At 54.5% G+C, this 24,871-nt stretch overlaps 1 protein-coding gene and 1 long non-coding RNA gene across 5 annotated transcripts in view; one reads left to right on the top strand and one right to left on the bottom strand.

Annotated features, from left to right (window-relative positions):
- Positions 1-11,389, bottom strand: part of LOC144324576 (uncharacterized) — a 62,106-nt gene extending 50,717 nt beyond the window's left edge. Inside the window, exon 1 of the long non-coding RNA XR_013390020.1 lies at positions 11,277-11,389. This is a non-coding gene — a long non-coding RNA (uncharacterized LOC144324576). The remainder of the gene's footprint in view (positions 1-11,276) is intronic.
- A 584-nt stretch (positions 11,390-11,973) lies between these two features.
- KCND3 (potassium voltage-gated channel subfamily D member 3) overlaps positions 11,974-24,871 on the top strand; it is a 201,479-nt gene continuing 188,581 nt past the window's right edge. Inside the window, exons 1-2 of one of the 4 annotated variants that reach the window (XM_077916086.1) lie at positions 11,974-12,086; positions 18,689-19,846. In XM_077916086.1, coding sequence (XP_077772212.1) covers positions 18,741-19,846 — 1,106 coding nt within the window. In that variant the 5' untranslated portion in view covers positions 11,974-12,086; positions 18,689-18,740. The remainder of the gene's footprint in view (positions 12,087-18,688; positions 19,847-24,871) is intronic. The other 3 variants (XM_077916085.1, XM_077916088.1, XM_077916087.1) reach the window with 3 other exon arrangements.

Here is a 24,871-nt window from a genome sequence, read left to right as displayed (position 1 = left end):
AGCTGCCAGGGAAGCCGAGATGAATAAGATTCAGGAGTTGAGCTTGGAGGTGAAGGAAGAGCTCAGAGCAACATACCACGAGGTGCCATTTGACAGGGGGAAGTGTGGTGAGGATGCTCGGGGCAGTGGGGCTGCATGTCAGAGAGGACCAGCATCTGTACTGGGCTGGAAGAAGGAACACATTTTGCCCAGTGGAGAAGGAGGAAGGACTCTGCAGGCAGAGAGAACAGCAGGTGCAAAGAGGGAGTGTGAAAGGGTCTGGTGTGTCTGGGGGAGGTGAGAAGTTTAGGGATGCTGAAGCGCATGCACGCCTGCGTGTGTGTGCCTGAATGTGCCTGAGTGTCGGGGACAATAAGGGGATGGGGACAAGCATGGCAGGGGGATGAGACCCAACAGTCAATTTCTCCTCTTGTCTCCCAAGATGTCAGTAGCTCTGGAAGCCTCGAGCTATTGTGGCCTGCTATGCTGAGATGGCGTCAGCCTTATTTTGAAAATTCACTCCCCTACAACCAAAGGAACTGTGAGCTTCTTTTAAGGAAATGCCAGCCTGTTTCTGAAGGTTTGCATTGCTCACCGGTCTTGGATGTCCCCAGCTGACAGCTTCCTCCAGCCCAGCATAAACAGCTCTGTCTTGAAAGAGCCCCTGGAGAGAACCGTGACCAGCCTTCCCTCCTCGCAGGGCTGCACCTGCACCCCCAGATGGGTGGGCTTTGCAGTCCCCAGTCCTAGATATGTATGTCCCCGTGGCCAGACAGCATGGCCTGACCTGGGACCCTCTTCTGTGGTTCCATGCCCAAGCAGCCAAGAGTCATGATGATTTTTCCCTCCAACCTATTTCTTCTGTGCTCCCTTTTGCCCATCCACCCCTGCTGCCCTAGCAGAGGCTTTTATCTGTCTCCTGGAATACCACAATAGCCTGCTAATTGGTCTCCCTGCTTCCCATCTGGTCCTCCTCAAATCCATCCTCCACACCACTGGGCCAGAGTGGGTTTTTCTAACATAGATCTGCCTGCACCATGCAACTGCCCAGAGCCTCCCGGTGGCTCTTCGTGGTCTGTGGGGCAGAGTCCAGCTCCGTGACCTGGCTTCTCCCCCCGAACCCCTGCCGTGCCATAACTCCAGCCTTGCATCCCTGGCACACACTGAGCTTATTCCTATCCTGATGTCTCTGCCTCTTGATGTGCCCTTCATCCCCTCAGTCACTGTTATTTGTCTGCTTCCTTGTCCTCTTTCTAGACTCAGCTCAGGTGTTATCGCCCCCAGAACATCTTCCCCGACACCACGGGCTGGACCAAGTGCCTCCTCCTTGTGCTCCTCTGGCTCTCCAGGCACAGCCCTGTCAGGCATCCTAGCTCCGTCACTATGTAGCTATGTGATGCTTGTCTCCAATACTTCATCGGAAATGGGATTAAAAATAGATCTACCTCATGAGATTGTTTTGAGAATTTGTAAATCTAGCTTCCCTTCCCTGCTTGGGCTTTACTGACCCCCAGAAGAGGTCTGGCAAGCCTAAACATGAGTGCAGAGCACACATCCAGTGTCTGTCTTACTCGTGAAGCTCTGAGCTCTAAAGAAGGCAGGGCCCATGTCTATCTTGTTCACCACCATATGCCCAGCACAGCAATTAGTGCACATTCAATAAGTATGTGTTAAGTGAACGAATGGTTTAATGAGGGCTTATTGAACTAGTGTTAGTGGATGAATACCTATCAGTTCAATTACAATGTTTACTGAATGCCAAGCTCTGGGCTAGGGCGCCCCTGTTAGTATTCAGGTGGGACCAAGATGCAGTGAGACAAGATGTACCTGGAGCAGACACTTCAATCCACCTCGAAGTAGTATTTAAGGAGATGGAAGTGAAAAGAATCTTCCTAGGGAAAAACAACCCATCACTGCCCCCTCCCCAGGCCTCTCGTTCCCACAAGCAGCGCTGCAGCTCACTGAGAAGGCTGTACTGTGTTTCCTCTCATGCACCCCAGGAACCCTAGGCAAAGAGGGAGCCACAAACATGGAGCCTGTATTTGCAAAACTGACTGAGGCATTAGTTAGGATGGCCCGTGCTTACCACTTCAAGGATGCCAGCCCACCTGGGTGGGGAAGCACCCCAGAGAGCCTGGGGAGGGTATTCACTCTCATCAGCAAGAACGCGAAATTTACTGACTTCTTTTAGGGTGTGCTTGCTTCCCCGGCTGAGCCTAGCCATCTCCGTTCTTTATGACCCTGGACATGATTTAACACATACACTTAAAAAATGGAAGAACTGCTTCCTAAATTTTCAGTAAATGTATTGTTCAATAGATTTGATTTACTAGTTACAAACCATAGAAGAGTCACCATGGCAATGTATTGTGATGTGGCCTCTGGAGTTGGAGTCCGCTGCCTCTATCTGCTCTGATCCCCATAAAAATAATCCAGTGAGGTGAAGACCCATGGTGGTGCATCTTGGCACCGGCTTGGACTGTGACTGCCACACCCCAGTCTGCATATCAGGCCCCCCTTTTAGGGGATGAGACTGTGGCAGGTGGGCGAGGGGAGCATGTTCCACAGATTTGGTGGCATCTCTTCTGAGTGGCTGGTTGGGATCAATAAGCAGAGGTCTCTCAGCATCGCCACTTGTGAGAGACTTACAGGGCTCCACTGGTCTCCCTGGTGACTCTGTAGAGGAATCAAAAGGATGGAAAACCTTTATGCGCTTATGTTTGTGTGTGTGTGTGTGTGTGTGTGTGTGCATGTTGACAGGAGGGAGTTTCATAATTTAGAGAGATTCAGAAGTGTCAATCTCTTGGAAAGAAGTTCTACAGGACAGTCTCTACTGATGCCTAAAGCAGCTGAAGCACTTCCTTCCCATTCCCAGAGGAAACCTGGAAGTACAGAAAGTCCTATGGCTGCAAGTCAGGGCCAGGAGGTAGCAGATGGAGTGAGGGGACAGTCCCAGGCTGAGAGGCAGTCAGGCCTCCCTGGGAAGTGTTTCCAAGCTTAGAAGGACAAGTAGGCATAGCTAGGCAGAGGGGGGAGGAGGGATAGAGTTCTTGTGGAAGGAACAGCCTGAGTGAACACTCCTGAGTGTCCTGGGCATTCAGAGAACTGCAGCACTTTCCACATGGCAGAAACCCAGACTTAAGGGCTCCAGGAGCAGAAAAGTGGGGAAACAGAAGAAGTGAAGATTTGATAACAACACGAGACATGTAAGTAAGATATGTCTACTTAACTGTGAGGGCGATGGGGATTTAGGGGATTTACAGAAGGGCAATGTGGTTGGATTTGTGTTTTGAAAAGATGACTCTGGCCATGGGAAATGGACTGGTGCGCTTGGCCTCCTTGCTGGGACTTCTAGTTCTTGAAGACTCCCTGCCTATCTGGAGCAGTGACCAGGAAGCATAGCCCTAGGTCCTCTGCCCAGGTGCTGAGGTGAGAACGAGATGTGGCTCCTGCTCTCAGGAGACATGGTCCAGCGAAGCAGGTAGGGCTCATTCTGTCAGAGGAAGTTGTGTCAAAGCCTGTGGCCCTGAGTTCAGGAGGGCCACCCGGCTGGGGAGTTAACGGGAGGAGGCAGGCACAAAGACCCCCAGTCGGGGTGAGAGGTAACGGAAGGAAAAATCCTTACTCTATGGTCAAGGTTTTCCAGTGGGGACTAGGAATGGAATCAGGCAATAGACTACAGGAGGAAAAAGCCCCAAAGTTTTATTAATAATAAACTTGAAGCCTGAAGAAATGACCAAGGCAGACAGTCTATTTTGCAGACAGAGACAACAAATCTGTGAGGAATTAATTGACAGGATAAAGGAAACAGATGTTTGGGAGCCTTAATTAGTAAGGAATTCTAAGTGGAATTTGGACTGAGGTAGTAGATTAGTAAAAAAGTCACAAGATTTGTTTCTCTAGCTTTCTTGCCTTTCAAGTTCCTGTCTCTGACGATAAAAATGTCCTTTTACCTCTGAGCAGTACGGGGAGGGTAGCTTTTATATGTGAGGTTTATTTCTTGCTTTTAGGGGGACAGCAGAAGTTCTGAGTGTCCTCACGTTGGCTGCTCCCCAAGTAGAGCAATGCAAAATACTCCGTATTACACGTGGTACATTTTAGGTGACCTGCCCTTGGCTGTGCGAGGGGAAGGGCCTCTTATGCCTGAGGACTACCCTCTGTCCTCTCATGAGCTGCACTCCCAGCTTTTCTGTGGGGGTTTGGGGAGAGGTACATTGCAAATGTCAGGTCTACATAAGACAGACTATCTAACGAAACTTTCTGTGGGGACAGGAATGTTCTCTCTCTGTACCATCCAATGTGGTGGGCATTTAGTCACACGGGGCTACTGAATACTCAAATGTATCCAGTGTCATTAAGAAACAGATTTTTAAATTTTAATTTTTATAGCCCTCCATGGTTAGTGGCTACCATATCAGAGAGCACCAATCAAAGATGTGAGGTCCTTGCAGACAGTTCTATCAAATGCTGAGCATGTAGGATATTCTTATTTCTTGTGCCTGGAGGCAGTGTGGTGTAGGGCAAGACTTTGAACACTGGCTTCATCAGACGTAGGGTTTAAATCCTATCGAGGCTCACTACTTTAACACACATCACCCATATTTCAGTGGCTTAACAGAATAAAAGTTGTTTTTTTCACTCATTTCATAGTCCATTGAAGGTGAGGGGAAGTCTCTGTTCCTCATAGTGATCCAGGCTCCTTCCTTCTTGTGGCTCTATCCTCTGCTAGCTCCTCGAAATTCTCTCCATTTAGCCAGCATATGGAGAGAGAAAGACAGCATGTAGGATTGCCCTGGATATTTTTCTAGGGGACTGGCTTATATTACCTTGGCCAGAACTCAGTCACATGGCCAAACCTAACTGCAAGGGAGCCTGGGAAATGTAATCTAGCCATGCCCAGGAAAGAGGAACTAAGCTTGATTAGCATCTCATCAGGTTCTGCCACAGGTGTCTATTAGCTGTGTGACCTTGGGCTTAATTTTCTTATCTGTAAAATGGATAATGAGAATTGGTAAAGAGTAAACAAAATAACCCCTGTGAAAAATGCTGAGGTCAGTTGGGATTTATGGCTATGATTTCCACCTCTTAATTTGGGTCTCACTTCAGTTACTGAGGAGTAGCTCAGTTGATGCCCAAAAGCTTGTGCATGGCAGCACCTCTGTATGCCATTCTATGTATGCCCCTTTCTCCCCAAGGAGCAGGACAGACTTTGGACAGAATTTATTAAGCCCTTGAGCTTGCCTAACTCAGAGACTAACCCTGGGGCACGGATGCAGGTATTGGTCAAGTCTTCTTGGCATCTTTGGAGGAAGGTAGGAAGGTAGGAAGAATTATATTTCATCTGTAAGTGAAATTTGCTTCAAAATTATTGCGGGATGAGGGTGAATAGGGGTATAGATAAAACATGATTGGTCTTAAGTTGGCACTTGTCAGAGCTAAGTGATGGGTTCATGGGGGGGGCATGTCACACAATGATCTCTTCTTGTGTATGTTTATAAATTTCCACACTAAAGAATTTTTTGAGGACCATGAGGATCCTTTTTAAACAACATTTGCAGAGAAGTCCAGAAACTTCATATGACATTGCGGTATGGGGACAAAAGCTGGACTGTCATTGTTTATTTTTCTCACCAAAGCAATGAATGATTTTGCAGCTGGGTCTCCCATAAACCCAGTGAGGCAGAAATACCCAACCCCGCTCTTAAGCTCTGAAGGAAAAAAATGCATTTGAGTATGAGTATCATAAATGTGCAGAGCTGGAGGGGACTTGGGATGCATGAGCCATGTCTGTTTACCAAGAGAAGGTTCATATAAAGAGTTGGTACACAAATCCCCTTATTAGAACACTTTTGCAAAATCTGGAAACTTGACTTTCTAGCTTCAGAACGCCGAGATAGAATACAGAAATACTGCGTTGTTTACAGTTGCATTAATAGGGCCGGTATCATGAGTGGACAGTGAGTCTGTGGAGTTGGGAGGAGCCTCCTGTCCTTCTCCCCACCACCACCCACAAACATCCCTCATTATTCTGATGGACATCTGAAATCCCACCGACTCTCTTTCATTGCCTTGATTTAAGGCTGTATCCTATTAAAAAGTGAATACTGTATCTCTGGGCAGGGTAGTCACACTTTAGTTTAAATGGTTTTATCAGGTTTTGCTGAGGAGGAGGGAATGGAGGTACACAGGCATGTGAAGCTCAGGGCTGCACAAATGCGGTGCCACAGATTGCAGAGGAGCCAATAGATAACAGGGTCTGGGGACAAAGTTTTCTGATTCCACACATTTTCTAAGGTCTCGGTATGAACAATAACTACATGGGAAGAACTTGAGTGACCTGTCTAATCTTCACAAACAAGCACTGTACTCGGCTGTGCCCAAGACTTAAAAGCTAGTTTTAAACACATGTAAATGCGGTTATATATAATATTATGGCAACAGCCAACAGTTTTATTTGTAACTGCACGAGATGTTATATACATTGTTTAAGTCAATCCTCGGTAGTCCTATGAGTGGATACCATCATTATGGTCCACTTAATAGGTGAGGGAACCGAGGATCAGAGAAGTAGAGTGATTTGCCCAAAGTCACACAGCTCGTTAGAATCAAGATTTGAAGCCAGGTCTGTCCTGAGGCCATGTCCTCATCACTAAGTCTTCACTGTTCCAGGTTTGCTGATAAGGTTTTCAGACAATTTTCTAATTAAAACCCAGCAAGTTTTGGTCTTGGCCTCTCCTTGAGCCAAGCCAGAGTTTTGGTTAATGGGGTTTGACAAGCCCCCAGGCCACTTCTTACAGTGAGTCTCATCACAGCTACAGACAACCAGATACCATTCCCATCTTCCGGCAGCAGCCTGGCTCTTCCCGAGGAGGTGCTATTCCTCCAGAACAGAAGAAAAGAGTTCTCTGAAAACCAATCTGGTTCAAGAGAACACTGGCCAAGTCTCTGCAGGCAGCATTGACCGAGGCTCACTTTGTAGATTCTAAAAGGCTGGAGAAGGGGGGCTTTGGGGCTCTTTTCATCTAGGATCAACCAAATATTGAATACCCTGAACCTCTCTCTCTGTCCTCACACCAGTGCTAAAGATCAATTAAGACCTGGAGGCTGACCAGTTGACAGATTGATCACATATTCTCAGTGACACACAGTCAAGGGAGCCACACGAATGAAAGTAAAAATAATCCTAATGTAAATGTATTGAGTCTCTGCAATGTGCCAGGCATTGAGCTAGCATATTCGGAGATGGTGAAGACATAGTCCCTGCCTTAAACGGCCTAAAGCTAGAGCAGGACACCGTCTTGCAAACAACTAAGGAAATGTGAGATGATCATGTTTGCCCAAGTGGGCAACCACTAGCTCCTCCTGGGGTGTCAGGGCGTACTTTACCAGTAAGTCTTAGGTGATCTTTGGGCTGGGTACTGAAGGTACCTGGCTGAGTGGATGTTCGCTAGCAAGATGGGAGGAAATAAGAAGTTGTGGAAGGCATTTCTGGAGGACAGAAATGTACAAATGTACAGCATGTACAAAGGCACGAGGGGGTGAAAGGACATGATTTGGTGTGGAAACAGAGGAAAGGTCTATGTGCCGGAAAGAGAGGTGTGTGAGTGGAAGGAGGGAAGACCAGAAAGGAAATGAGGGGAGGTGTCATGGTCAGAAGAGGGCATTTTAGAGGAAATGATCTATTGCAGAAGGTTGAAGGAGGCTGGCAAGATGACAGGGTGTACATAGACAGAGATGCCCAGGAGATGGGGGTGGAGAGGATTATCAGCACCTGAACGAGCTTGAAACCAGAGGCTTCCATCAACTCCTTAGGGAAAAGGGCAGACAGAGAAGTCAAGAACAAGGAGACATCAGTCTCCAAGCAAACGGAACCACCAGAGAAGAAAAGAGTCATAGCACACCCAGGGGCCGCACCTTCAGCCTCCCCTGCCCTCATTCAAATGGGCTCCACCAAGAACCTGAGCAAATGATTTGGGTGTTTTCCTTCCTTCCAGTGGCTAGTATTTGCTTCTCAGACTTGCTCTTCCCTCCCCCCCCCACCACTTCTTCTCTTCTCCCCTTTCCTTCACCCAGTCTCTTACTCTTGCTTGATGAGCAGCGAGCCCCCCTACTATGGCTATGACTCCCCAGGATCTGCCTGGATTGGAGCAGGTGTCAGGCTGGTGAAGTTCTGGAAAGCCTGACTTTTGAAAGATCCACTGGAGCCTACCAATTTTGATGACTTCTCATTTGTCACCACCGCTCTAAGCATTTTGACTAAGGAAATGGCACCCAGGCAACTAACTACTGGCCTCCCTAATGGGGTTAGGGTTGCAGGAAGTGTGGGTTTCCCTCACTCCCTTGGGAAGGGACCAGGGGCGTCTGATGGTTGTGAGTTCAGCCATCTGGTCCACCAATGTTGGCTAGCACAGGCTGGCCCAGCCAAACAATGTGGACTCCTGCCCAGCAAGTGAACCCCTGACCTTCTGGGCCTGGGGAAAAGCTCCTTAGCATTTACAATGCCACCACCTGCTTCACCTTGGAAAAGGAAAGAAAGCCTAGGCAGCACAAGCTTTGAAATTCCTCAACTGCACCCTGAAAAAAGACTCAGAGGGTACAACTCCAGCCTGGATGCACTGAACACTTGCCCCCATGCCCAGCCTGCGATGCCAAGCACTGGAGAGGCCAACAGAGCCAGGTCAGGAGTGTCCTTTTAGGGCAGATCTTATCTGATTGAGGGGGCCACTCTATTCTCAGAAGAGCAAATGACCAGCAGCCTTGGGGAATGGAGAAAGGGAGGGTTCAGAGTTTCCCTCTAAGTGTGTGTCCTAGGATATGTCCCTATGCATCAACCGCCTTCAGTTTTCCCATTGATAGAATGGGTTTATTTATGGCTATGATTTCCATGTCTCAATTTGGGTTTCACTTCAGTTACTAAAGAATAGCTCAGTTGATGCCCAAAAGCTTGTGCATGGCAGCACCTCTGCATGCATGGCCAGAACCATGGGACTCAAGAAGAATCTTCCTGTGTGCACAGCTTAGGAAGGACACACAGACACAGAGAACAGTCATTCACGGGAGCATCGTCTTCATATAGAAAAGATAGCTTGAAAGACACTCGGTGCACCCTCTCACTAGCTAGCTCACGTTCTCACACACACACACACCTATGTATGCACGCACGTGCGTGCGTGTGCGCATACACACACGGTGAGGGCCAGCAGAGTGACTGAACACACGCCTTAGCTGTGCTGGTGGCAAGGGAAGGAAATCTAGTGCCCTGGCAGCTCCTGACTTTCAGTTCCTATTTAAAATGTCTGAATTGGGAGCATGGACAAGCTCCCAAATTAGCTTTTTAAATAGAAGCTGAGAGTTAAAAGAAAGGCGGCCGTGTCATGGGGGAAAAGCAAGTGAAAATCCCGGCCAGGCCAGGCCAGAGGCAGAGAGGGGGAAAAGGGAGGCCAGGCAGTGCTGGGAAGATGCGAAGGAGGGTGGCAGCCGGTGGGTGGGTCAGCATCTCCAGGGGCTCCTCCAGCTGCAGGAGTCACGGAGCTTCCCATCTGCCCATCTCTTGCTCTCTTATGTTTTCCAGGTCACCTGCTTGTGAGAAGGGCAGGTAAATAAAAACCATACTGGCCTAGACTAGAAATTCAAGTCTTTTCATATTTCCCTCTAGATCCTCTGGAGAGCTACTTCTCTTGAATGATGGGCTGGAAACCTAGGAGGAACAGGGCCGGGTGTGGGGGGTGCAGGTGGGAGGGGAGCCTACGAATCAGTGTCCTGTCCTCAAATAGGACTTAGAAGGTGTGGGAGAGGTCAGTTGACCTCTCTGGAAGAGGAAGGATGCCCCCAGCTAAGGGTTCCAGGAAGCCTCTGCTTGGGGCAGACCCAGCCCTGAAAGCTGGCTGACAGATGCAAAACAAAGGTGGGAACGTACGAGAATTCAGACGCAGACAGAAATAAAATAGGAGGTTTTAACTCTCCCCAGTGGGCCAAAGGGTGGAAGACTGAAGGAAAATGCCCCTCCCTGGAACCCCCTCCCCCCAGAGTCTGGGGCCCTCCCAGGGGTCCTAGCAACGGAGGCTTGTAGTTGGCGAAAATTAGCTCTTCCCTAGAGGGAAGGGAGGAGGATGGTGGGAGCAGTGCCAGGGCCTTCCCTGAATTCTTCCCCAGTCTGCCAGGGAGTGGCAGTGTTGTTAATCATTATTACTGTGTGCAAATCCCACCGGCTCTGGGACTCCCGGCAAATGCTGATGGGATCCCACGCCCACTCTTGAAGGGCCAATTGTACACCTTTCAGACTGACACACGGAGGGGGGCTTTGGGGAGAGTGGGAGGGAGGAGTGAAAGAGGGGCTCCAGCTTCCGGGGGCCCACAGCGGCCTAGCCCGCGACGACGGGCCCTGACCCCTTACCCTGGAACAGGGCTGGAGGTCCTCGCCAGCCTGAGGCCCCCCGCCCGATTCAGCGAGGCTCTCCCGCGCCTTCACCGCGCACTTCGCTCTCCCCTGGCCGTCTGTCTCGGGCACACCCTCTCCACACTCAGAGCTGCGATCGCTCGAGCCCGAGCCCGTGTGCTGGGCCAGCCGAGGCACGGAGCCGCCTGGCTTCCCGGGGGGCGGGCCGAGATCCCGGGGTCCTAGTACCGCGGCCGCAGACCAGGGGGAGCCGGAGCCACCCGTCTGCACGGACCGCGCGGGCTGAAGGATCAGCGCGCCACGGCCCGAGGGCGGGAGGCTGCCCCCCCCCCTCCGGGCCCCATCCGCGGGTCCTGTGGCCACATGCCGACCGCCTGCTCTCCAGCCTGGGCCGGAGCGCCGGGCACTGCGGCTCCGTGGGCTTTGGGGAGGGACCGAAGGGCCGATGGGGCGGGCTCAGGCTGAGGCTTCATCCTACGTCCGGACTCTCGGACCTGGATGCTGGGAGCACGTGGTGGGGCGGGAAGGTGAATCCCTACCTTTGGGTCTCGCCCCTCGCGCCCCGGGAGGACAGCGTCTCTTACGCGGGATGAGGGTAGTGGGAGCCCCCTTGGGGTCTGCAGCCCCGGCACCTGGGGGCACGCGGAGCCGGGAGCCGGGGCGCCGAGAAGCTTGCGCGGAGTTGGCTCCGCCTCGCCAGGTGGCGGGGCTCGGCCGCAAGCAAGAGATGGTGTCGCGTGGACAGTCGGTGAGAAGGAGACACCCAGCTAGCTCCACAGCACCCCCCAACGCGCGCGCACACCCTGGCGCTCCGGGCCGCCTCTCCCCGGGCCCCCGCAATACGCCCCCAGCTCGCACTCGCGCCCCCCGGGGCTCCGCCCCCAGCCCAAGCCGAGCTCACCTTGCCGCGCTCACCCCCGCGCCCGCCCGCGCCGGCACGCGCCGCCACCTCCAGGCACACCCTAGGATTCCTCCACTCGCCCGCGGAGACGCACCAGGCTCTGCCCGTCTCCCCGCCCCCCGCGCGCGCGCCCCTCCACACACACACACACACACACACACGCGCGCACACCCTCGCGCGGGGAGTCACACGCCCTCGCCCCGGGCACTCTCCCGCGGCGAGCCTCCAGGTCCTCCTCCTCTCTGCCTCCGCTGCCTGGCGGCCCGCGCTCTCGGGCCTGGCCTGGAGCCGCCCGGCGGGCGGGGAGCGGCGGGGAGCGGCGGGGAGCGGCGGGGAGCGGAGGGCGCAGCCTCGCCGCCGCCCCCGGACCTCCCCTGCACCCCGCCCACGCCGCGCCCCGGCGCCTCCCGCTCGGGGGAAGGGACCTCGCCAGGCAGCCCGGGGCCCGCCGGGCTCCGCTCCGCGCGGCGCCGGCGGCGGCGGGGGCAGGGCGCGAGCGAGGCAGCCCGCGAGCCCGCGAGCCGGGCGGCGGGGAGGGGACGCGCCGCGGAGCCGGGGCCGGAGCTGCGGCGCAGGAGGGAGGGAGGGGGGAGGGAGGGCCCCAGGGCCCCACGGCCCCACGGAGCGAGGGACGCACGGACGGACCGAGCCAGGGAGGGAGCGAGCGAGACCTCGCCGGCGAGCGGCGGCTGCTGGGCGCTTCCCCGCGCTGCTGGGCGCTCGGCGCCTCCGCGGCCCCGGCTCCGGCTCCGGCTCCGGCCGCAGCTGCCTCGCGCGCGGGTGCGGGGCCCGCCACTCGCTCCGCCGAAGGTAAGAGGGACGCGACCGAGCCTCCTGGAGCGGGAAGCGCACGGAGCGCCGCTCCCACGCCTGTTGCTCCAGCTGCCCACGCGGCGCCCTCCCACTCCTGCGCCCGGGCGGGTGGGCGCTGGGGCGCCGGAAGGACTGCGGGTGGGGCCGGCGCCGCGGGGAGCAGGCAGCCGGCCGGGGGCGTCGGTTCCCTCCCGCGGGCTGTGCAGCCGCCTGGGGCCGGGGCCGGGCCGCGCGGCGACGCGGGGCTTGGGTGGGGTGCGAGCCTCGCGCTCCTTCCACTGGCCTGCCCTCCGCGGGGTGCCGCGGGCAGCCCGGACCTGGCGGCAGGTGGCGACGGCTCGCTGGCACCCCCACCCCGTTGAGGGGCACCGGAGACATGGCTGAGGGCGGACGCCGGGAGCAGTTCGGGGCGCTCCGCGAAGTTCTCCAGCCCGGAGGCCGGGGGCCTGCACGGCGGGTCCTGCCCCAGCCCCAGCCCGCTGCCACCGCGTGAGCTCCCGGAAAGGTCTCCCGGGGAAGCCTGGGCCGCTGAGGCCCCGGGGAGGGGGCCCGAAAGAGTCCCTTTGGCGAGGTGTTGACACCCACCGGGGCTGGGGCGCCGAGGGGACCGGGCCGAGGAGTTACCTGGAAAGACTAAACTCCTGCACCTGCTTAGCGTTGACGTTTGGACCAAGTCCAAGGGGTTCTGCTTTTACCCTGGACAGCCTGGCATGTCAGCAACAGGCTGAGCTTCGGAACCTGGGATCCTGAAGCCAAGACAGGGCTCGATTGTATTTCGGAAGAAAGACTGCCCGAACTTTCTGATAATCCTGTTTGTAAGAAGGGGCTGGGATTCCTATACGGTGCATGTGGGTATCGTGCGTGAATGTGCCGGATGGTTAAATGTATGCCGTGTTTACCCTTAGTTCAAGGAAACCTGGATATTTAACGTCTGTAGAAAGGACGTGCAGGAATTCAGTGCCAAGCGAGTGTACATCTCCCCGTGAGGACATGTTGGCACACAGAGGGCAATTGATGTGCTTATTTTTCCCTGTCGCTACTTGAAGGCAACAAAATGCGAGTCCACAAGGGACCCCCAGGAAAAGAAAGATTAGCAGCTTGTTTCCTTTGCTGGAGTTCATGAAAGTGCCCTGGCCAGCCTAGGAGTGGCACTGTGGGAGAAGAGGATCTGTGTGTGTGTGTGTGCGTGCGTGCCAGGCCTGCACCCCAAAGATCCCCAGCCTTGCATCCTGTCAGTTGCATGTCTGTCCACCCAAACCCTGTGGGCACTTGAGAAGCCCTGCCACCCCCACCCCATTGTCAGGACCCTCCCCTTCCCCCCGGGACCAGCCCCATTCCGGGCTAAGCACAATTGTGGAAGGAAAAAGTTTCCAGAGACTCTCCACACCCAGCACTCCGCTGAGGTCGTTGAAGGTCAGACCTTGGTGACATGATACTTTTGCTGCCCTGTGCCTGGGCTCAGGTTAGGTGTCAGCCCCCAGGACAGGCCTTCTGGTCACTCTGCTGACTTTCGGCCCTCTCCCTCCAAAATTGAAGCTGTTTAATAGGGCTGACTTCTTACAGCAGGAGAAGATGCATTCCCTCCTCTTCTAGGGTTTTTTGCCTTTGTCATTTTAGCACTCACCTGTTCTAAATGGCACTTCCCCAGCCTCCCCCCACCCCCATCTTTCCCACTGTCAAACTCTTCTGCCAAAAGCAAAAATAGCTTCAGATTTTTCATTTGTAAGGCGTCCACGTCCTAGTAAAACCTTGGCATTTGAGGCGTGTGCAGTGCCATTGGCTGGAAATGGGGCCGCACTCTTGTGCCTGTTGCAGGAATTCATACCCAGGTCTGCTTCAGGAGATGTTGATCCCTGTCGGGGGCAAGCGCTGCCATGAGAGCTGTGGAGAATCCCTGCTTAAGCCAGGTCATGTCTGCAGGGTTGTGTGCAGGCTGCTATGGCCCTGGGCATGGTATCAGGCAGGGAAACTTTTCTTCCCCTTTCAAACCCTATCACCCCTCCTACACACACACACACACAGAGAGAGAGAGAGAGAGAGACAGAGAGAGACAGAGAGAGAGAGGGAAAGTAGTGGTGGGGCAATTGTTCCTTTTGAGGTACGTTTTACCAGGAGAACCAGGCTTGAGCCTCTGGAGACAGCCTGGCTTTTGCTTGGCCTTCTTTAGGAAGACTGCCCTGGATTGGTTTGGCCTTGGGACTGGAAGCATTTAGGTAGGTAGAGGATTGTTTTTCCTTCCCTGACTCTCAATCATTCATCCAAAAGCAGTATCTGTAATACTCATTGCCCTTGAGCAGAGGAGCTTGGTCTGAGGTGGAAAGGGTAAAGTGGTGGAATCAGCTTGGCAGGGGTTGGGCCGGCCACGGAGGCTTGGGAGTCAGGGTACAGCAGCCCTGGAAGATTGGAAGGGGAATGGCATTGCCCTCTCAGGGTGCAGAGATGCGGAACTAGCCTAAGCAGGTGCTAACAAGGTACCTCCGGGCTCAGCACTCTCTGATCTTCCTCCTTGCTGCTCTAACCCTCTCGAGGTCCTGCCCCTCTGAACTCCAACCTGGGATAAAGCAAAGATGTCAAGGGTCAGAGGTCCAGGGCCCCATGTCCAGGAACCTGGCCCCCTTTACCCTGCAGGGAGTAGGCCAGGGGTTCTATGGGCGGACCCCGCCTCTGCCAGCTTTGAGTTCTGAGCAGTGCGGGCTGCACACCCTGTTCTGGGCACCAGCCTCATCAGGAATTCCCAGAACTGCCTCTTGTTGAGATGAGGCTTGGGCTAAGTCTGTCCCCACAGCAGCAAACCCAGACGCTATACTTCCTGCTTTGCATGGGCAACTGTTAGGAGGAGGTCTCAGTGAGACCCAAGCCATAGCCTTGATGGCCTGGATCCTAATGGAATCCTTTGAGCCACAGGCCTCCCTGTCACTTCCTTGTCTAGCTCTCTCATTTTACAGATGTGGATTCTGAGGCCAATGATGGCTTGCTCTAGCAAGTTCAGGAAAGAGTTGGAACTGGAATGCAAGGCTTCCTGACCTCATGCTTTTCACTGCCTGGGCCGGCGTAGGGGGAGTCTCTGCATCCTGCTCTCTTCTATGAGGAATATAAATATCTACCTACACATAGGTCAGGAGAGCCTTTTGGTAGTGACTCAGTCAGAGGTCTGTTTGAAAATCATCAGCTCCTATGTCCATGGGATTCCGTCACTTTGAAGGACTCTTTCTGAGTCCCTGCTCCCTCCCTGAAACTTATAGGCAGAAATGTCCAAGTCATAGAGTTTTCTGTAGGGATAAATTAAATTGTTGCTGTAAAAGTGCCTAACACAGTGCCCAGAGCATTGCCAGCACTCAGTAAATGTTAACTGAATGTGAATTGGAATTATCTGTGACCGATGCTTACGTTGCTGGCTTGCTTGCCAGACTTCCCTTGCTCCTCGGAAAACCCAGCTCAGAGTGTGTTAAGGGACTGCAGATCCTCCTGGTGGCCCAGAGGAAGTATGGGAGTTATCAGGGTAAATTTCTTGAAAAAGATATAAAATGCACAGGATATGCTCCCAAATCCATCAGTGGCATGTGGATCACCCACTGTCGCGGATGAACAATCCCCCTGTTCTTGTGCCATAATCAGGAGCTCATCAGGCTTGTGCTGTATTTCTGTTCTCTGAGTGATGACATTTATAGGGAATGTCATTGTCATTCCTGTTGTCTTTTGCGGCATCTGAATCACCCTCCCTTTATGAGGGAGCAGAGGCACCTGTGAGTATTCTCCGTAGAATGCAGATTAGGAAACTGAGGCAGAGGTGGGCTCTGTGCAAAAGCCCGACTGGGAGCACAGTGAGTGAGAGGCACTTCGGTTGGGTTCTTCTGATTCTGATCTGTCCGTGGGGTTCACTGTTGGGAGAGAGGACGTCTACCCTTGAGACCCCCCCTTAACGGGGCATGGAGTAAAATCGGTGGAATGCAAGTGGCATCTACAAAATCTGGGTTCCCAGGCTGAGAACCTCCTTATGCATACTGTGCTGCTTCCTGGGCTGTCATGTAAAACTTGAGGTCTCATGGCCTTTAGCCTTAAGGCACTTCCTATGGGAGGGGGAAACGGGGCTGTACCCTTCACCTCCACGTGGAGACAGAGACAGCCTGGGCTTAAATCTCTCTGCCTTCAGCCAGTTGTTCAAACTCTTCGTTAATCTTCTTCATCTGCAAAATGGGGACGACAGTGGTGTCTACCCCCTGGGCTTGCCAGCAGGGTTGGCCGAGATGGTCCATGGATGCCTGCGGTACGGTGCCTGGCACACAGTCAGCCCTCTGTTGACACCAGCTGCTGTCCCTCTATGGACTGGAAGACCTAGGAAAGTCAGGAAGCATATGCTTCAGGGCACTTCAGGGCACAGGTAGAGGGGTCAGGCTGCCTGAGGTGAGATCTCCAGTCCCTCCCTTTCTGACCTCAGACTGCCAACTCCTAGGCTTCCTCCTAGGTTGCCGTGAGGGTGACATGACATGATCCGTGGGAGACCGTGCAGTGCCTGGTGCCGATGAACCGCACGATGAATGTTAGTGACGGGGATTATTAGACATGTAGAAAGTGTCTTGTGATCCAGCCCAGAGGGCGATAGGTGCTGAGAAGGGGGCAAAATGCCGTGAGCCCAAAGAAGGAGGGAATTTCAAGGTGACGAGAAAAGGGGGCATTGCAGAGACGCTGAGGAACGGGGATGGGGGGCGATCAGGAGGGCTGGAGGAGAAGGAGATTCCCTGCAGAAGGAAGCATGTCCAGGAACAGAGCCCTGCATGGTCCCCTCATGAGCCACTCTGCTCTTGCTGCTGAGGCTGGTAGGGGTGCATGGGCACGGGCTGCAACTGTCCACCAGGATCCGTTGGTGGCAATGCTGGCCTGCCGGGCCACAGAGCTCGGACCTGATTCTGTAGGTTGTGGGACTGAGCACCAGAGCACTGGGCCGTAGGGAGAGGGCCCTGAGCAGAAAGGCTTTCTGGGGACCAGGAGCAATGGGTGGGACGCGAGGTGAACAGGCTGGTGGGAAAGAGGGCAGTCAGAGCTATCGTCTCATTATTTGGCAACTCCTTGGGTGAAGCAATGAGGAAGATGGCCAAAGGGACGGGTCTGGGGTGAGGGAAGCTGTGAACAAAAGGTTGACTGATGGGCAAGGAGGCGGGTTCGGTTTGACCTTGTCCGGCTTCAGAGGCATCCAGGTGGGAAAGTCCAGTGGCAGCTCAGGAGCGAGATGAGGTAGAGGTCTGAAAGCCTCGAGGGGTGGGTAGGCAAAGGAAGGAAGCCGGTTTATAGGGAAGGATGAAGACCAAATCCCATTTACCAGACAAACCTCTGCCTCATTCAGTGAAACATACCGTCAAGCCAACTGAACTCCTGGGGGTCCAAATGATTCTGAGTTAGGATTGGTTCCATGTGCCAGTTTAGGATTAGTGAAAATGAGTGTGTCAACCCCAAACAATTTCCTGGTGCTGTTACGTGTGTTTCTGTGTCACCACATGTCTTCCCACAGATGGTAACACATTTGGGGATTCAGAGTCATTTCAGTATCATCCTTAAAAAGCCAGATTTGGGAAGGTAAATCTGTTTCTCAAAGCCCAAAATAATTCTCCGAGCCATTGTTCCCCAGCAAACATGCAGGTGACGGGGAGGTGTGTCCACGATGTGGTTCGGAGACTGTCAGGGGAAGGGACAAGGTGGCCCCGGGCCTGGAGGAACCTCCAGGGGGTGGAGTGGGGCAGGGTGAAAGGGGCTGGCAGGGAAGGAGCGTCGTTACATAACCCAAGGGAGCGATGGATGGTGGGCAGATGGAGACGGGAGGCGAGGAATCTGGAGATGGCAGAGTGTGGATCGGCTTCCTCTGGGAAGCAGAGGGACAGCACAGGGAGGCAGGTGAACCAGTAGCCCAAGACCCGCTTTCCAGGGCGGGCAAGGAACCCTGCCTGGCGTCACAGCCTCTTGTCCTGGCCCCGAGGGGCACGAATGGGTGCCAGGCTGCCAGGGGTCCCGGAGAGTGTCACCCTACCAGGGACTTGGGGAATAGGACTCCGGGCCCACCATCTTCACCTGCTGTCTCCGAGAACCTTCCGGATGGGGCAGGCCCAGCCTCTGCTCACCAGTGAGGAGCAGACACTGTGTTTACCCACTCTCCCTCACCCAGCCCCCATCCCTGATTACTCTGGTGGGTGAAGAGTGAAATAAAAATTAGCGTGTTTATCCCACTTTTAAATTCATTTAATGAGAACTCATTTACCCTCTCCCGATTTAAATTCGTAATAACGCCGTAACCTTTCGGAGCTGATTATTGCCCGCACCTTCCCACCCCTTCCTCCGAAAAGGCCCTTCCTTCCCACGCTCCCGAGCCCTCGCGGGACCCGACGGTGTGCCGGGCCGTCCACAGCACCTGGTGGCGCCAGCCCGCCCTACTGCCCTGCGCGTCGGGAGCGGCAGCCGGGGCCGCCCCCCAGCAGGGCCCGGGTTTGTCCACCGGCCCTGGACGCCCTTGCCGAGCCGCCGCGTGGCTGCCCTTCCCTTCATCCTGTTGGCTCTGCGGGCGGGAGCAGCCGGGCGCTCACCGGGGTCTCCGCTCTCCCCTTTTGTCTTCCCAGGAGTCCGGAAGCCAGCTCCACGCCGGCGCCAGGCCGGGCAGGGGGACGCAGCATGGCAGCGGGGGTGGCGGCCTGGCTGCCCTTCGCGCGGGCGGCGGCCATCGGGTGGATGCCGGTGGCCAACTGCCCCATGCCCCTCGCCCCCGCCGACAAGAGCAAACGGCAGGATGAACTGATCGTCCTCAACGTGAGCGGCCGGAGGTTCCAGACCTGGCGGACCACGCTGGAGCGCTACCCCGACACGCTGCTGGGCAGCACGGAGAAGGAGTTCTTCTTCAACGAGGACACCAAGGAGTACTTCTTCGACCGGGACCCGGAGGTGTTCCGCTGCGTCCTCAACTTCTACCGCACGGGGAAGCTGCACTACCCTCGCTACGAGTGCATCTCGGCCTACGACGAGGAGCTGGCCTTCTACGGCATCCTGCCCGAGATCATCGGCGACTGCTGCTACGAGGAGTACAAGGACCGCAAGAGGGAGAACGCCGAGCGGCTCATGGACGACAACGACTCAGAGAACAACCAGGAGTCCATGCCCTCACTCAGCTTCCGCCAGACCATGTGGCGCGCCTTCGAGAACCCGCACACCAGCACGCTAGCCCTGGTCTTCTACTATGTGACGGGCTTCTTCATCGCCGTGTCAGTCATCACCAACGTGGTGGAGACGGTGCCGTGTGGCACGGTGCCCGGGAGCAAGGAGCTGCCGTGCGGAGAGCGCTACTCGGTGGCCTTCTTCTGCCTAGACACGGCCTGTGTCATGATCTTCACCGTGGAGTACCTGCTCCGGCTCTTCGCAGCACCCAGCCGCTACCGCTTCATCCGCAGTGTCATGAGCATCATCGACGTGGTGGCCATCATGCCCTACTACATCGGCCTGGTCATGACCAACAACGAAGACGTGTCCGGAGCCTTTGTCACCCTCCGGGTCTTCCGCGTCTTCAGGATCTTCAAGTTCTCGCGCCACTCCCAGGGCTTGCGGATCCTGGGCTACACGCTCAAGAGCTGTGCCTCCGAACTTGGCTTCCTCCTCTTCTCCCTCACCATGGCCATCATCATCTTTGCCACTGTGATGTTTTATGCCGAGAAGGGCTCCTCCGCCAGCAAGTTCACCAGCATCCCTGCCTCTTTTTGGTACACCATTGTCACCATGACCACCCTGGGGTGAGTCTGTGCTGGTGGATGGAAGGACGGAGGTCATGTGGGAGGGAGACTCGGGATGGTTGGGATCCAGCGGAGGAGGATGGAGTTGCCTGTCCAAGCTGCAGGAGCAAGGGCAGTCACCTCATCAGAGAGAGGGAGGCACACCAGGGATGTGTTTGCGGGCGGTAGCTTGCTCTGAACTGAGTTTTCTTTTGGGGAGGGGGTGGTGGGACATGCATTTTATAAAACGTGGAAAATTAAGCCACTACTTGTCTTTCCGGCCATGCCTCCTGTGCGTGTGTGGGGTGCAGTGAGTGGTGACTACTGCCTTCGTGTACACATCTGTGCTTGTGAAGGGCTGCCCCCAGGTGGCACAGGGGCCTGGGCAGCAGGTGGGAGGGCAGAAATACTGAGCAGTTCAGCGCGCGTCCTCAGGAAGGGACCCATTTCCATTAACGGGAGACACCGAGAACACCCCCTGTGGATCCTTCTTGTGTTTCTTGTCCATAATGTATCTGCAGGCTATTTCTCTTTTGCTTGACTCCTCTTCACTGCCACACATGCTCTTGGGGTCAGTATCTTTGAGCAGACTTTCTCTAAGTGACTCTGAACTTGGGTTTTCTGCACAGCGGGCCACCCGGCTTGTTTTTTCTTGCTGGAGGAGGAGCAGCCTGGCTTTCCCGGCCTGCCTCTGTGATTGAGTGACCTGGCCTACCTGGGTGACCGTGAGATGGTCTAAATGCATCATGTGGTCAGGCACAGAAGCAGCAGCGGCCTCGCAGGGAGGGGGAGGCCCTCGGTGCGGCGACAGGTGACTCCATCTCTTCCACCTTCCCCGAGGTCCCTTCTCTGGCTGAGGTCACAGAAATGTATTTATGGTGCTGGTGTGCGAAGCTTTCCATCAGAGGAAGGGGCCCAGGAAGCAGATTGCAATCTTCACCCTAACAGGATTAGGGCCCACGAAGGCAGCTGTGTGGAGACGCGTGCTTCTCAGGGGCCTCTGCTTCGGCCGCCGTTGGAAGTCATTGAGGCTAATGCAAAATCCCTTTACAATTCACATGCTGGGTCTGTATTTGCTTAGGCCAGGAAGCGTTATATTGCTGATGGAGAATTCATGAGGCTTTTTATTTGGTCTTTGACAATTGGGTTGGTGGTGTCCTGGTGATTCAACTTTTTTCCTGGCTGACACCCTGTGGTGCTGGTGTCAGTTTTTCCATAGTGCTGTGTGTGCTTCTTGGGGATGATTGAGCAGGTGATGGGACCTTTTAAGATGATTACATTTGTCATTGTGCCACATTGGGGGGGAGGGGAGCAAGGGGTGTCACCGCCACATTTGGTGGGGGCGTTCCCTTTGCCCTTCGGCTGTCTGACACAGGCAATCCTGCCCCTTCCTGTCTTTCCAACACACACACAGTTGTCCGAATAGCCACACACACCCGGGGTGGGTGAGAACGTCTTGTCATTTGGGCTTGTCTCTGGACGTAGACAGCAGATGTGGGCCTCTTGGCACAGTGGGATATTTAAGGACAGAAGGGTCTAGGAGCTGACCACCGTGTCAGGAGGAGAAGGATCACCTTGGCCCCTTTGAGACTGACCCTGCACATGCCTTCACTTTCCTGAAGGGGACCTCCCCCTGGCTAGGACGTCTGGCCATGCTTCCAATGTGGCTGTGACTATCCCGTGCCCTTTGATGGGACTCAGGACACCAGAGCGATGCCTCAGGACTGCAGTGTGGATAAAACAGGATAGACGGATGGATGTCAGAGTTCAAATGAGATCATTTCAGAGGAGACTGCTGGAAATTCCAGGGGCGGCCTATTACTTTTCATTATTAGCGTAAGAGCATGCATGTGTCTACTATGTGTTAGCAATGTGCCAGGCGTTTTGCATATATTATCCACCTAAGTTTTCGCCACAGCCCTGTGAGGTAGGAAAAATGCCATACGACCTTGCAGATGCAGAAGGCAAGGCTGAGAGAGGTCAAGGATATTTCTGTGGTCGCGCAGCTGGTAAGGTAAGCTGATTTTCCAGTGCCCATCTGCAGCGCCCCTTCCCCGTTCCTTCACCACCCCGCAGGTCCCCATACCCTTGGGGCCGTGGGGAGAAAGCAGACCTCCAGGGTTACTTCTTTTGTACTGTAGCCTCGGGGTGTTGATTTATTCTACTCATATCACTCCTTAGCATCAGCAGGGTGGGTGCTACAGCCACTGTCCTAGGCACACAGGGAGTTTGTGAACAAAACACTTCTACCTGGCTGGTCTAAATGCTGCCTTTGAAGTGAGTGGCAGCACTTCTGGTGAAATCCACTGTTTCACTGTCGCTGCAGAGACCACTGATCTCCTTTAGCAGTTACCCTGTAGGTCAAGGGGCCAGGGGACTGGCAGTTTCGGCCTTGTACTTGCTTTATGAGGGGTGAGTGGGGGATGGCTGGGAGCAAGAGGGCTCTGCGGGAGAGGATGGAAAGGGCATCTCCATGAAGAGTGGCTTGCCTCCCCCTACGGGTGGCCCCATGGGCTCCTCGCCCTGCTCCTCCCCAGGCAGCAAAACGTCTAGCCTCTGGGAGGGGAAATGAATGAGCAAGAGAAGAGCCTTCTTCTGGCAGGGTCTTCCTTAACCTCAGATAAGTCATGAGACAGCAGCTCAGTCCTCCCCTCCACCCTGGCTGGTGTGGTCCAATGCTGGATGGGGCTACTTTGACCCTGACCTGAGTTGGCTGGAGCCATGGCAGGCTCGTTGCATGGCTGTGCATGGCAGGGGCGCGGTTGAATGCTTTCTAAAGGATCTGTCAGTGTGAATGGGCACCTTTTCCATTTGCCAGGGCTGATAGTGTGTTCAGGTCCTCTTTCTAGGGTGGACCTGAGATCCATTCTCTGTCCCAGTCCCGGACCCCAGGGGGCAGAGGAGGTCAGCCTTCAGCCAGTGTCTGGTCCGCTCCCTGAGACACTCTACAGCATCTATTCCAGAGGCCATGGTGGGAGTCTTCTTGCCCTCTTCTGGAGTCTTTCCCAACTCGGCCCTGGAAACTTCTCCCCCCTCCACTGGCTGGTTCCTGTCCTAAAAATACTCACATAGGCCAGTTGTAGGCCTCAGCCATTCTCGGAAGCCATTCTTGCTCTGACTTGTCGCTGGCGTCTGAGCCCTCAGGTGGCTGTAGGATACCGAGGGCCACTTTCCTGCCACTTTCCACGTTCTGTCCAGCTTCTTCCAGCAGCTCCCAGCAGACCCTTAGTTTGTCCTGTCTGCAGACCCTCCCTGCCCTGAGCCTGCCCTGGTTTCAGTCTGCAGGAAGCTGTCTCCAGCTCCTCTGCAGCAGAGAGCTGACTCACAGGTCGTGGGGCCGGGCCGAGGGCCCACAAGCCAGGCGGCGTTCATACCACCTCACTTTGGTTCCCATCGCTGCCTGCTTTCCTAGGACTCACAGATGAGTTACTCAGGTGTCCTCCAGGGAGGAATCTTCTGGAACCAATTATTGCTGTTTATTTAATATCTCAAAATACCTTAAGCACACCGAACAATAATGGCCCAACTGCCTCCTTGGGTCATGGATGGCTTACCCACGCCACCTCCTGTGCTAGTGGGGAAGACCCACATGCCAGCCCGTGTTTCCCTTGTGTCCCCTCAACGGTGGAGCTCCCACAAGCTCCTGTTCATAATTGCTGCTATAAATAACATCCTCCATTATCTCAGCTAACAGAGGAAGGGGTAACACAGAGCTCCCAAGGTTAGAAAAGACCAACATACCTAGTCGTGAAGGTGCTCCAGGTCGTAGACTTTTCAAAGCAGATTTTCCTTCTTAATTTTGTTTGACTTTGTCTGGCATCATGATTGGCTTAGACTGTCTGAGTCAGTCTGTGGGTGAGGCTCCGGTGCAGCGTGGAGAAGGGAGCCTCCCAAGCAAGCACCCACCAGAACCATCGAGGGCTGATGCCAAGACTGGAGAGGATGAGGCTCTCTTGCCAACTTGGGGAGGGGGATTGGGGCTGGGGAAGGGCACAGAGCAGCACCGCTTCTGGTAAGATGGCCTGCTGCTGCTGGGTCAGCTGGCTTATGTAATTGAGATTGGCAGCCTATCTGTCACCTCATGCCCTGAGATGAGAGAGCTTTTGACAGTGTCCAAAAATCACTTTAATGAAAACAGAATCGATTTCTACTTCTTCCAAGCATGAAGCAGCCTCCAGGTGATTTGCATTTCCCTTTCAAACATAATCCTGGAAGGGGGCTGCCTGACGTTCTGAGAGCCTGAGAGCCAGGCCTGGACAATCAATGCAGGCACATCACAGAGTAGGGCATTTTGTCAGGCTGCCCCCCCACCCCCCACCCTGGGGCCCGAAGTGGAGCCACTCTGGGATCTGGTTAACCCTTCAATTCCCCAAATTCTGGCTGTACCTTCATTCACTGCCTCTGGGGCCCACCAGCCCTCCTCCCAACTCCCACATGCCTTGGCCTGGGACACCAGCCAACCATGCCTGCTTGGATAGTGCCGTGTCCTGGCTCATGGGGATCTGGCTGGGACACACTTATGGGAATGAAAGACCCCCAGGTCTTCTCTTGACTTGACACTTCTTAACCAACAGTTCTCTGGTGCTGCACCTTCTAAGAGAAGATACAGACCCACATCCCAACAAGGAGGCTCGCATTCATTCAACATTTATTCAGCGCCTACTGTGCGCCAGGCCCTGTGAAAACAAAGTGCCCAGATTGCGTATCAGCCCAGTGTGAAGTCCAGACAGAATGAATAGAACGAGATTCACTTCTCTTCCTTTGAACCAAAACAAGAGATGGTGGGAAGAGCAGTAAACCAAGCATCAGAAAAAGAGGCCTTACTCATAATCTTCCCGCCATGCCAGAGACAACCCCTTACGCTGCTCTGTGTCTGGCTAACTCCCATCATCCTTCATAACTCAGCCCCACACCACCTCCTCCAGGAGGTCTTCCTGCCCACCCCTGGTACCAGGGTGTACTAAGTGCCCCTCCTCTTGCTTCTTGTTGCAGCCCTTATGTACCTCTGTCTTGTCAGTTGCCATATTTTATTAACTTGATCTGCTC

Source organism: Canis aureus, chromosome 12, assembly GCF_053574225.1.
Source record: "Canis aureus isolate CA01 chromosome 12, VMU_Caureus_v.1.0, whole genome shotgun sequence".
Classification (NCBI taxonomy): domain Eukaryota; kingdom Metazoa; phylum Chordata; class Mammalia; order Carnivora; family Canidae; genus Canis; species Canis aureus.
The sequence above is the reverse complement of the archived record's forward strand: the minus strand, read 5'-3'. Positions and strand labels throughout refer to the sequence as shown.